The 13,052-nt window shown below is 38.9% G+C and overlaps 1 protein-coding gene across 21 annotated transcripts in view; it reads right to left on the reverse strand.

Annotated features, from left to right (window-relative positions):
- NRXN2 (neurexin 2) overlaps nucleotides 1-13,052 on the reverse strand; it is a 961,844-nt gene that overhangs the window by 182,894 nt on the left and 765,898 nt on the right. For 12 of the 21 annotated variants that reach the window (XM_073658329.1, XM_073658327.1, XM_073658335.1 and 9 more), the window contains 2 exons: nucleotides 6,281-6,452; nucleotides 1,114-1,203 (listed from right to left, as the gene is read on the reverse strand). In XM_073658329.1, coding sequence (XP_073514430.1) covers nucleotides 1,114-1,203; nucleotides 6,281-6,452 — 262 coding nt within the window. The remainder of the gene's footprint in view (nucleotides 1-1,113; nucleotides 1,204-6,280; nucleotides 6,453-13,052) is intronic. The other 9 variants (XM_073658343.1, XM_073658342.1, XM_073658332.1 and 6 more) reach the window with 1 other exon arrangement.

Genomic DNA, 13,052 nt, shown 5'->3' on the forward strand with positions numbered 1-13,052 from the left:
TGAACAACTCTTCTAACGCCAACTCCAACCACGAACTTCACTTCCAACTCCTAACTAGGTAGTAAGAACTAACACTGGTAATTCCCAAGTGCCAGAGGAGAGCATCTATAGCAGAGGGGAGTGGCCAACACTGAACAGCTGAGACAATCAAGGTTGGAGAGCTCCAGGAGATCAACTGAACTGATTAACCCTTGCACTGCCAGCAAGGAAAAAACCTGCACTGTTTAATACGACGTTGAAGCAGTTCTAATTAGTGCAGGAGTTTGTGAAACAAGACGTCACAATCTTCTGGCCCCTCTCTGTCGCTGTATCTCAGGGACACTAAGTAAGTTTATTTAACAATTTCTAGAATTTGATATATAGTTTACATTATTAAAGGAGATTTCCACAAGGACTAAATAAAGGGAAAAAAAAGCCTATACTCACCACCCAGTGATACCCCTCCGGTTGTCCCAGAGAGTCTCTACTTTTTTCCACAGTGGTCATGTACCATACATCATTCTTGTGACCACTGCAGCCAATTACTGGTCTCAAAAAGTATGGCACTTGTCAGTTTAAGACTGATTGGAAGTGAATGATATATGTCATGTGATTGTTGCAGGAAGATAGCAGAAATGGGAGGGGACCACCAGAGCTGTGGCATTGGATTGAAGAGATTAGTATTATTTATTTATTTATATTTTATTTGACCCTATTTGGGCTACATTTTTATAAATCTCCTTTAAGTGTTACTACCGTCCAATTATTGTTCAGATGAATGGTTTATATGTGAAAACTGGACTCATAAAGATGAAATCAGCTGAATGAAAAATCACTAAAACACCAAAAAAAAAGATAAAGAAGTAAAAGTTCGCAATGAATGTAGATGTCTTCAACGGACCATTGAAATGTGAATTTACTATCATCTACAACATCGGTTCCCATAATGTGAATTATGAAAAAGAGTGGACAAAAATAATGCAGAGTAAAAGGGAAGAAGACAACTTTTTCTGATAATGTTTTAGGTGATTTATAGATCATTTTTACCAGTTTTAATTTTTCAAAGAATTCTCTTCGCCTTCTCACTCCACCATTTTATTTTAAACCATCCTCACAATCCCCCACAAAAATTACCTTTGTCTAGCAGCCATTCGTCTACAACACGACCCAGGCGGTATGGGATGCGCTGACGGGCAAGCGCCAATCTTTCACTATCTGGGTTCCCTTTATAGAGTTTTAATAAAAGAACATTAGATGCATTAGAATCTGAAAGGCGAAAGGTTAGAGGTTAACAGTTCATGGAACAGTTACAATAGTTAGAAAATGGTTAAGAGAGATTTAAGGAGATTAGTCCCATTTTACCCCCATTTACGGAAACCACTCGCACAAAGTCAATAGAAATAGCATGGATTGCAAAATCTGGGAAACCAATGAGTGAATACTAGGGTACTTACATACTCATTTGTTACTCGTATTAGCTTACTATCCCACCCCTAACCTACGATGGTTGTCATCCACTCGGCATCCACTTGACTAGTAGGGATTAATGAACATATCAAAGACCAATTGGAACCTTGAGAACCATTATCTTACTATTACTTCTGTCACCGGTAAATGGTTTTGAGAAATTTTTGTTGTCCATTATCATAATATTTACTCTTGCTCGTTTCATCCATTGGCTTTTTAGTGAAGAAGATCTAAGACTTTCTCGAAATGATCGAAGATTACAATTTCCCTGAAGAGTCTACCACTTGCTTTTAAAGTATGTTACTTCTAAATTTGCAATAGAGAAGTGACTTTAAACTTCAATATGTCAATGACTTTCTTCAGAAATAATGGAAGGTTGTCATTTCGGAGGGATATCAAAGCCATCGGGGAGCGGAATAAAGAAAAGACAAAGTAGGTGAGGAGGGACACTTACAAGATTAGGAAATAGTCGAAGGGGTCAGGGTTGGCTCAAGCATTGTGTTGAAAAAGGCAGCAAAGGACATAAAGTAAATCTTGGAGTCATAGGCAGAAGGAAATGAGCAACATGCTGGACTTATGCAAGACTCGAGGCATAGAGATGACACTGTGATAAATCTTACTGAACTTTAAGAAGTGCAACAGATCCAGATTTACCAGTGCTGAAAAGTTGAGAACTTTTCATGCAAAATGAAACAAATAGCCAGCTAATAATAATAATAATAATAATAATAATAATAATAAAACTAATAATAATAATAATATACAATATTCAAAACGTATAATAATAATAAATAATAATAAAAAATCAAATAAATAAAACTAATAATAATATTACTATAATACTCAAAACGTATAATAATAAAAAATAATAAATGATTAATAAAAATGTGTAATAATAAAATACTAATATATAAAACATTAAAACGAATAATGGTAACAATATATAATAATGTATAATATAATAATAATTATTAATAATATAAATTAATTATATAAAATATAAAAAATAAATAATAAAATAATAATACAATTTAAAAGTTGCTCAGAAAAGAGCCAATTAATTTGCAATCTTCACAATGTGCAGTTCACAAATCAATTTTTTTCAATTGTTAGCCATTGACAGATATTCACTCATTTTTAGCGACAAGACAAAGAAAAAGATAGCTATATTAACCAATCAAATACCATCTTTTGTTTTGCCTCTTGGGAGCAATCATCATTTTATTTATTTATTTATTTAATAATTCAATAGCACTCATGAAAATCAGAAGCTTTTTAATATATCTTATTAGAGAAATATTTTCTTCTTTCTCCTCCAGAACTGATAATTCATTCTGAAAATTCTTAATTCATGGGTAACATCGGTCTGTAGTGAATACAGATTTTCCCATTACTGAGATAGGAGATAACAGTTAGTGCTCATATAGGTCTATGGAGAACTGTAACTGTTGTTTCAGGAGAACTTGCAGCTGAATGTCCATATTTGCATCCTCCCCTCTACATTGAATCTTATGAGTACCAATGTTCATCTCCAATTTCAGTAATGGGAATATCTCTGTTCAGTTAATACAGATTTTCCCATTACTGAGATTGGAGATGACAGTTGGTGCTCATAAGATTCAATGTAGAGGCGAGGAGGAGGGAGGAGCTACAGGCAGATATGGACATTCAGCTGCAAGTTCTCCCGAAATGACAGTTACAGTTCTCCATAGAATCTTATGAGCAATAACTGTCATCTCCGATTTCAGTCATGGGAAAATCAGTGTTCAACTGAATTCACAGGTAAAATCTGTCTTCAGTGAATACAGATTTTCCCATTACTGAGATTGGAGATGACAATTGGTGCTCATAAAATTCTACTTAGAGGGGAAGGAGGAGGCAGATATGGACATTCTGCTGCAAGTTCTCCTGAAATGACAGTTCTCCATAGAACTTTATGAGCACCTGACGCGCCCCCTGGGCCGCGTGGGGAACCCGGAACCGAACCTTTTTGTAGATGCTGGGGGTTGTAGTCACCTTGGCGGTGACCCGGTCCCGTGGCTCAGAGTGGTCAAACTAAATGGCAGTCTATATACTAATGTCCGACTACGCCACCCGTGGATTGCGGTCAGGGTGAACCGCTGCTGCAGGGCAGACCACTGAAGCTGGTGTTGTGGGTGCAGCAGAGTGTAGTACAACTCCCCGCGGGAGGAGTATAGCCTCAGGGCAGTAAATGGGGATGTTGGTAGTGATGGTGCTCGGGAGCAGCAGTAACCACACGGAGCCTGTCATGCAATTCAGGGTCTTTACTGTTGGTGGTATTAAGGGACCCGTCCGGAATACAGGTTAACAATGGAGGCCTGGTCAGTCTGAGAGCAACTGGGAAATCCCGCTGGTCAGGGGGCGTTTGTAGGCCTACCGTGCTGACTTCACTCTTTCTTGGCTATCCCGCTGTAGTGTGGTGGTAGCCCCACGTCTCTGAATGTACCGTGTTGTTCTCACCCGTATGACTGGCGACTCGGGCCTTCCATACCTCTCACCCCTCCGGGGCAGTAGTGGTCCCTCTCGTGTGGCTGAGCCTCCGGGCTTCCTTGGGCCAGAGGACTTGAAGTCCCCTGCGTGGTGGTTTTCTGCTGCTGGGCTTATAACCCTCACAGCCTCGGACTCCAGTGTCCGGTTTGACAAGTCTCTGGCCAGGACGAACTCTTCTAGTTCCCCTCCTGGCCTCGTGTTCCTCCTCTGCCTACAGGGACTCCTCAGCCTGCTGCTGACCTGTCCCTATCTGCAACTTGTCTGGACTCTCACTGTTCTGAGCTAACCCCGCCCCAGATCCAGTTTATAAAGGGCAGATTTCTCCCCTCCCTGGACTGAGACAGGAGGTGCAACATGCTAATTGTCCCCAACCAGGGAACCTCCCACCTGCTCTCAGACATGACATTGCTGCCACTGTGGCAACCAGACCTCGGGGTGCCACACACCGACTGTCATCTCCTATCTCCGTAATGGTAAAACCTGTATTCACTGAAGACAGATTTTACTTGTGAGAGTTTTGAAAATGAAAGATCAGTCCCAGGAGGAGAAAGGCGCACATTCCTCTAACATGATCTATTATAAAGTTTCTTATTTTCATGTTCACTATTGATATGAACTAAAAATTAAAACGACAGTGACTCTTTAAAAATAAAAGGAGCAATCTGATTGGCTACAGCTCCTCCACTTTGTACTAGTTTTGATAAGAACTGCTTTGTGAACCGCCATTTGCAAAGTTTATTGAATTTGTTAATTTTTCCGCAGGATAGACAAGACTATGGCTGCTTTTTGGAGCCTGATCTAAAGCAGAGTCCATGCTACGACTCCCATATAAACCAGGTAGCACATGAAATAGATAACTTATTCCAGAAAAAAAATATGACAAATAAACTGAGAGCACTTTTCCCAAATCTTGCATTCCAATTCTATTTCTCCAGTCTAGAACTAATGTGGTTGTAATGGGGGCAAAATGGATTAAAAGCTAAGCTCTAGTTAGTTCTGTTTAGAAATTGGTTAAAGGGATTGTTGGGACAGTTTAGACTCAAATTAACAGTCGATTTTAGCACTAAGTTTATCAGTACTTTGTTTTTTGTTACGTCATATTTTCTCATTGTTTATTCAGTCAAGGTTCAAACATATACCTTTAGTAATAATAATAAAAAAAAAAAACAATCTCTTTGATCCTTTAAATTGTTCCCATTATTAAAAAAAATGCAAATTATACAACACAGTTTAATGGGAGGAGAAAACTCATCCAATGGATTATTTGTAAAATCAAGTGCAAATTATGATTCAATGAGCTTCGAAAGTTGGATGTGACAAGAATTGTCCTAAGTGATCATCTACATGTGTCTAAACTATGACCTTCTTGGAAATGCTATGACTCTAATCTAAGATTATCCCAAAATCAGTTCTTTTTTTCTTAACTTTTTTTCCATGTCTGGGAGTTTTCAGAATGGACTAGGGAAAAGTGTCCAACCAAATGGGAAAGAAACTGGAGCCCACATTAGCAGATAGACAAAGGATGGGGGGGAAAAAAAGCAGGCACGGGACCAGAAAGGAGAAACTGAGAGAGCTGGGATCATAAGCAGGGTAAGAACCTTCCCTCTCTAAGGACTTGTACACACAACCGTTTCAATCGGACGAGTGCTATCCATGGTTTTGACAGATAGTACTCGAACCCATGCTATTCTATGGAGCTGTGATCATGTCTGATTTTTTCCTTGGACCGAGTGGTCGAGGAAAAAGTTGACATCTCCAATTTTGATCAAAATTGGCAATTCGAGTCTATGTGTCCATGGAAAAAATTGTCGTCTGAGTGTGATCCGATTTTGGTGGACTGACAGAATGGAGAAGGTGGAGAAACTTTTTTTTATTCTGTCCACCTCCGAGAAAAAGGCATCCCACTCTGATCAAGAATAATCGGACCGAAAAAACGGTTGTGTGATCCTAGACTTAGGGTTATGTGATGGAGGATCTCTAGACATGGGAACTCGGTTTCTAGGTTCTTGGCTAGTTTCCTGGTGGCTCTGCTTCCATTCTCCAAGTGTGCAGTGCTAATTTGTGTCACTTCAGATCTGAGCAGTAATTTGTACAATCTATTATTAATTGAATGTTGAGTTCTACACTTTTGTATACTTACATGGTAGTCATCATTTACGACAATAGCATTTACCGTAAAGGGTGGCAATCTTATTGCTACATGATGCTAACAATGGTAGTGTTGGAAAAAAGCATTCAACAAAAAGACTCATTTGTCTATTACACAACATGGAACCTCAGGGGAAGGACTTTCCATGCAAATTATTAGTACTAAGCTCCTTACCTGCAGGATACCTTTCGTTGACTGGCCAGCTGTCCACCTGCAAGGTAGCGTTACCCCCACTACGAGTAAATCGGACCACATGATACTTTCCATCGCTCACCAGGGCCCCTGGCTCTTCGATAGTTATATCATCTGTGCCCACGTTAAAAATCACCCCCACTGTGCCCTGGTCCTAGAAAAATAAAAGAAGAAAAAAAATATATATATATATTTACTGCGCAGAAAATAAAATCAGCGGTTTAAAACAGAATTATGACAATAATTCAACAGAGCGGCTGTGGAATAAAATCTCACGAATATTTCAATAATTCAAGACTATGGCTGTCAACAAAACAATTTCTAATGTCAGGTAGCAGAACGTTAAAGGCTGTTTCCACAATTATGGTAAATATAGGGGTAGATCCATGATTGAATGCAGCATTGTGCGGTATTATGGATCAAGCTCAGCCGCTGTGGGGGTGATGATGGAATCAACATCTCCAGTAAATCAGTATATCGTTTGTATGGAATGTTTTTCACAATATATTTCAAAATTGCAGTTGCGTTTTACTAGGAGGAGACATAAAGCCAATTTGAGTAAATAAATTACATTTTTTTTCTAGCTAGAGATCCACTCCTCAATCACTTTTCCGCTGATGAATCTATATTTAACTTTGTCGAATTTAGATTATGCTCGAATGAGGTTTCCATCATAAAATCAGTAAATTAGATAAATTGATTCGTACGCATAGAATAGGTTGACAAAATGCTTTCAACCTGATCAATGTAATACGCATGATAATCTGGTTTTTGATAACTATTTACCCCCTTCCACAAGTTCACTACTATTCAAAGTTGGTCACATGGTTCCTGATCCTTAAACTACATGAAAAATTTGATAAAGGGAACCTGAGTGATCTGAAGGTCAGATTATAGTTCATGTGTGAGAACTAGTGCAGAAGTCTTAATAAAAGAAGGGTCTACAAGAATAGAAAAAATACTCATACTGCTATCCACCCTCGCTATCTGATCTAATACTGGAGATACCATGGCTGCTAAAGTAAGAAAAGGCTGTTCACACTGCTGTTCATTCTGCCTATTTGATTTAATACTGGAGATACCAGGGGTGCTGAAGTAAAAAGATGCCGCTGACGCTGCTGTCCACCCTGTTTACCTGATTACAGGAGATAACAGTGGTGCTGAGGTAAGAAGAGGCGGCTCACACTGCTGTCCTCCCTGTATAACTGATCTAATATTGTAAATACGAGGGGTGCTGAATTAAGAAGAGGCTGCTCACACTGCTGTCCACCCTGTCTATCTGATCTAATACTGTAAATACGAGGAGTACTGAACTAAGAAGAGGCTGCTCACACTGCTGTCCACCCTATCTACCTGATCTAATGCTGTAAATACGAGGGGTGCTAAACTAAGAAGAGGTTGCTTAAACTCCTGTCCACCCTGTCTATCTGATCTAATACTGGAGATACCAGGGATGCTGAGGTAAGAAGAGGCTGCTCACACTGCTGTCCACCCTGTCTAGCTGATCTAAAACTGGAAATAACAGGGGTGCTGAGGTAAGAAGAGGCTGTTCACACTTCTATCCACCCTGTCTATCCAATGTAGTGCTGGAGATATCAGGAGTGCTAAGGAGAGAAGAAGAAGCTCACACTGCTGTTCACCCTGTCTATATGATGTCTATCTCACAATACAGGAGATAGCAAAGGATGCTAAGGGAAGAAGAGGCTGTTCACACTGCTGTCAATCCTGTCTATGTAATCTAATACCAAAGATACCTCAACACCCATGTTATGGCCAATTATGTGCAGAATATAAACAGAAGGTTGGTCTTAAAATAATATTCACATATTAACGCTTATCATTTTAATGATAGCACAAGGAATATGATACAAACTAGATGATTATGATGGTGATCAGAACCAAAAATACTTGTTACTTTTGAGGAACCATGAATTTGGCACTAAACCAAACATTCTCATGGATAATTAAGATAAATCAAGAGCCAAAAGATAAGTGAAATTATCTTCATTTCTGAAGACAATAACATTTTTTTTATTTAGCGACGTCTAACCGTCAGGGGTTGTTCATAGCAATCTAAAGTACAACACTTCTACAAATAAAGTATCCCAATATACAAGATACAGTCTACAGTAGTCTGCTAAATAATGCTCAAGGGATCAAGGTAGATACAGACATGATAGGATCGTATACAACCTGGTGGTGGGAAGTGCGTTACCCCAACGCGTGTTTCGCGTCAGCTTACTCGGGCTTCCTCACTTCTCCTGTTCTTTTTTTAATTTGTTTTTATTGTCTAAATCTAATAAAATATAGATTTTATTTATTTCATATTTATATGCATCTCTGCTTCTTTTTCTACAAAAAAGGTTAAAAGTCCCAAATGGTCATATTTAAAAAAAAAAAAAAAAAAAACTTTTATGTGCAACTATGTTTTTAATGAATTTCTGAATCTGGAAATCTTGGATTTTTCAATCTGATCACTGAAACTCATAATAAGTTGACATTTCCAGTTGTACAGCGATCGCTTTTCAGCAATCATCTCATTATCATCACAGGCAGGATTATTAGAATAGGTAATACCTGTGTATAGATAACACAAGATTAACTTTTCACAAAAGGTGATGATCACAGTTCTCCACCTCCTGCCTCCCTGCACAATAACCTCTGCATAGATCACTGAGCATGCTCAGAACATGCTCCAATAGAAATCAATGAGTCAGAGCCTTTTTTAGAAACTCTTATGGTCAATGTGGTTGCACGTCTGTAATGTATGTCTCTGAATGCTGTTAACAAATGCTCAGATCCAACAGCGGTCTCAAAAATGAAATACAAAAAAATAAAAATATAGAAATCAGAACACAAAAACAAATGAGAAAAATAAAATTTAATTCATAAAAAAAAAAGCAATCCATTTCTAGGAGTTAGTTATGGGAAACAGTAAATGCTCTAACCAGATGCGGGAGCATTTCTAATACAGATTTCCCGGGCGTGCATAAGACTGATCAGGAACCTTAGACTTATAGGTGCTTCTCATTAAATTACAATATCACCAGAGAGTTAATTTATTCCAGTTCAATACAAAAAGTGATACTCATATATTATATAGAGTCATTACAGACAGAGTGATCTATTTCAAGTGTTTATTTCTGTTAATGTTGGTGATTATGGCTTACAGCCAATGAAAACACAAAAGTCATTATCTCAGTAAATTAGAATACTTTATAACAACAGCTTGAAAAATGTTTTTAAAATCAGAAATGTTGGCCTACTGAAATGTACGTTCAGTAAATGCCCTCAATACTTGGTCGGGCTCCTTTTGCATCAATTACTGCATCAATGCGGCAATGTGGCATGGAGGCGATCAGCCTGTGGCACTGCTGAGGTGTTATGGAAGCCCAGGTTGCTTTGATAGCAGCCTTCAGCTCGTCTGCATTGTTGGGTCTGGTGTCTCATCTTCCTCTTGACAATACCCCATAGATTCTCTATAATAGATTCTCTATGGGGTTAAGGTCAGGTGAGTTTGCTGCCAATCAAGCACAGTGATACTGTTGTCTGTAAACCAGGTATTGGTACTTTTGGCAGTGTGGACAGGGGCCAAGTCCTCCTGGAGAATGATATTTCCATCTCCAATAAGCTTGTCGGCAGAGGGAAGCATGAAGTGCTCTAAAATGTCCTGGTAGACGGCTGCGCTGACTTTATTTTTGATAAAGCACAGTGGACCTACACCAGCAGATGACATGGCTCCCCAAACCATCACTGATTGCGGAAACTTCACACTAGACCTCAAGCAGCTTAGATTGTGGCCTCTCCACTCTTCCTCCAGACTCTGGGACCTTGTGGAGTGTGTCAATGACTGCCTTCTGGACATCTGTCAAGTCAGCAGTCTTCCCCATGATTGTGGAGCCTACTGAAACAGACTAAGGGACCTTTTTAAACGCTTAGGAAGCTTTTGCAGGTGTTTTTTGTTAATTATTCTAATTTACTGAGATAATGACTTTTGTGTTTTCATTGGCCGTAAGCCATAATCATCAACATTAACAGAAATAAACACTTGAAATAGATCACTCTGTTTGTAATGACTCTATATAATATAGGAGTTTCACTTTTTGTATTGAAAAACTGAAATAAATTAACTTTTTGATGATATTCTAATTTAGTGAGATGCACCTGTATATATTTGAAGGAATTGCAATTTAAAAATAAGGAACAATTAAATTTTACAAATATGCTACAAGAATGGATTTTGGAGGGAACAATGTTTCAACAGCTCCTTAAGTAATCATCAAGAATAAAACAAAAAAAAAATAAAATAACACAATCGCTCATTTTTTTTCTGCATCAAGAACCTCCTTAATATTCTTAATACTTGTCTCGAGTCCTAGAACTCATCCTATTTCAATATTTTGATTGTTTCTTTTGAGTGTGCCATCATCAAGAGGAATGTATTGACTGACCATTTTCTAAGTACTCATAAGTATGAATGCAAATAATTTAAGAATATAAATGCCATCATGGCCAAGTTACATGTTCTTTGGCCCCAATTGTGCCCTGGGCATTGAAATAAATGCATATCATTTTAAAAAAAACAGCTTCTTCCCATCTTTATCGTATATCTAGAATTAAATCTAACATGAAAGAAGTCAAAGATTTTGCTAATTAGAGCAAGTAATATTTTATACCCATCAATTTAAGATAAATACTTTCATGAAGAAGGCAGGAAAAAGCTTAGTGCTGATTCCATCCAAAATGATGAAATGGCTCCTCAAGGGCAATGAATATTATTTTTGTAAAATGGGAATTTTATTTTCTGGAAGGAACCTGTTTTGTAGAGCTATAATTTTTCATAAACTGATGATTTGGGGAGGATTTTTATAAGGTAAATTAATTTTGAGTTTTATTATAAGATATGATTGATAAATGTGAGATAAAGATGTTGCAAATGCTACATTTTTAAGGGTTATTGCAATCTTTCAAAGTTTTTACCTAAGCTCCGACTCCCAAGAATGAGACACTGCAGAGCCCTGCCTGAATGGAGCAGTGGGGGGTCCAAACACTGAGCCCCCCATTGATCTTGAAAACCAGTGCCCCATGTGAATGTGAACGCTATTCGTAATCCACTTCATTCATTTTTAAAGGGGATCCGTCAGAACATTTTTGCTATGTAATCTGACAACAGCATTATGTGGGGGCTGAGAGCCTGATTGCAGTGATGTATTACTTACTAGGCTGTGTGCTACTTTAAGAAAAAAAATCACTATTTTATCAGCAGGAGATTATCACTACAGGACTAGGTGACTCGTGCCTCCTAGTCAACTCTTCTGTGTATCCCCGCCCCCCACCATTGATTAGCAGCTTTCTATCAATGTACAGTGTACACAGAAAGCAGCCAAATCAGTGGTGTGGACGGGGTTATACAGGGCTCAGCGTTCAGAAAACTACTAGATCTGCAGCAGAGAAGATAGTAACTATATCAAAATGACAGCATTCAGACTGGTAAGTGACACATCACTGGAATCAGGATCAAAGCCCCTACATCATGCTACTTTTAGATTACACATCAAAAACCAGGTGACGGATTCCCTTTAATGGGAGTGATGAACACTATGCTCGGCTATCTCTGGTGGTCTCATAAAGGATGAATGAAGCTGAGGTGCGGATGATCGTCTACCGGACCCTTTATATGGTGCTCCAATTTTCGGGATCAGAAAAATGATCTCATATCCTATTGATAGGAATAACATCCAAACTTGGTACAACCCCTTCTAAGGATATGCTTCTGATGTCTTGGACACTTTCAGAAGTTCAAACCTGGATGACTCAGAGATGTTTTGGTGGCACAGAGGACCTACACAAAATTAGTCAGATTGTTTTAGGTTGATGGCTGATTGGTATACGTTCACTTTACTTGTAGCAGATTGGCAATCTATTTATTGGTGTTTTTTAAATTTTTTTTAACTATGTATGAAAAATCGATCAGTATTCAGACATCAGATTTTCTTTTTCATCAGTGTGCTGGATCAGATTTTCATCAGTTTCTGGCCCATGGCTCCATTTTTACCATCAATGTAACATCTGTTTTTTCTTAAAATAAAAAAAGAATCCAAGCTTCTGCCTATTAAACAGTAAAAAGAATGGACAGCACATGGCTGGCACATACTGTCAACATTGACCTATGACCTGGATCAAAAATGGACATGTGAACAGTCCCATTGACTATAAAGGGTATGTGCTCTATCCGTGAAATATCACTGTTTAGGCTCAGTCAGACAGCCGTGTAAATCAGACGTAGATCAGATCGCAATGCTCGGACTGGCCGGCGGTTCTCCCTACCTGAGCATGACAGTTTCATGTATTTCTATGCAACTGTCATGCACAGGTGGGAATAGCCACCAGCAAGTCCGAGCATTGCGTTCCAATCTCTGTCTGATTTATAAGGCCATCTGACTGAGCCCAGAAGGAGATCAGAATGCAATGCTCGGACTGGCCGGCGGCTTTTCCAACCCGAACATGACAGCTGCATAGAAATACATTAAGCTGTCACGCTCTGGTAGAGAGAGCCGCCGGCCAGTCCGAGCATTGCATTCCGATCTCTATCTGGGCTCAGTCAAACGGTTGTATAAATCAGACGTAGATCGTAACGCAATGCTCGGACTGGCTGGCGGCTCTCCCGACCAGAGCACAACGGCTGCAAAGAAATACATGAAACTGTCATGCTCGGGTAGAAAGAGCTGCAGGCCAATCCATGCATTGTGGCCAA

Source organism: Phyllobates terribilis, unplaced genomic scaffold (genome assembly GCF_046119375.1).
Source record: "Phyllobates terribilis strain yellow unplaced genomic scaffold, ASM4611937v1 Scaffold_13__5_contigs__length_258822181, whole genome shotgun sequence".
NCBI lineage: Eukaryota > Metazoa > Chordata > Amphibia > Anura > Dendrobatidae > Phyllobates > Phyllobates terribilis.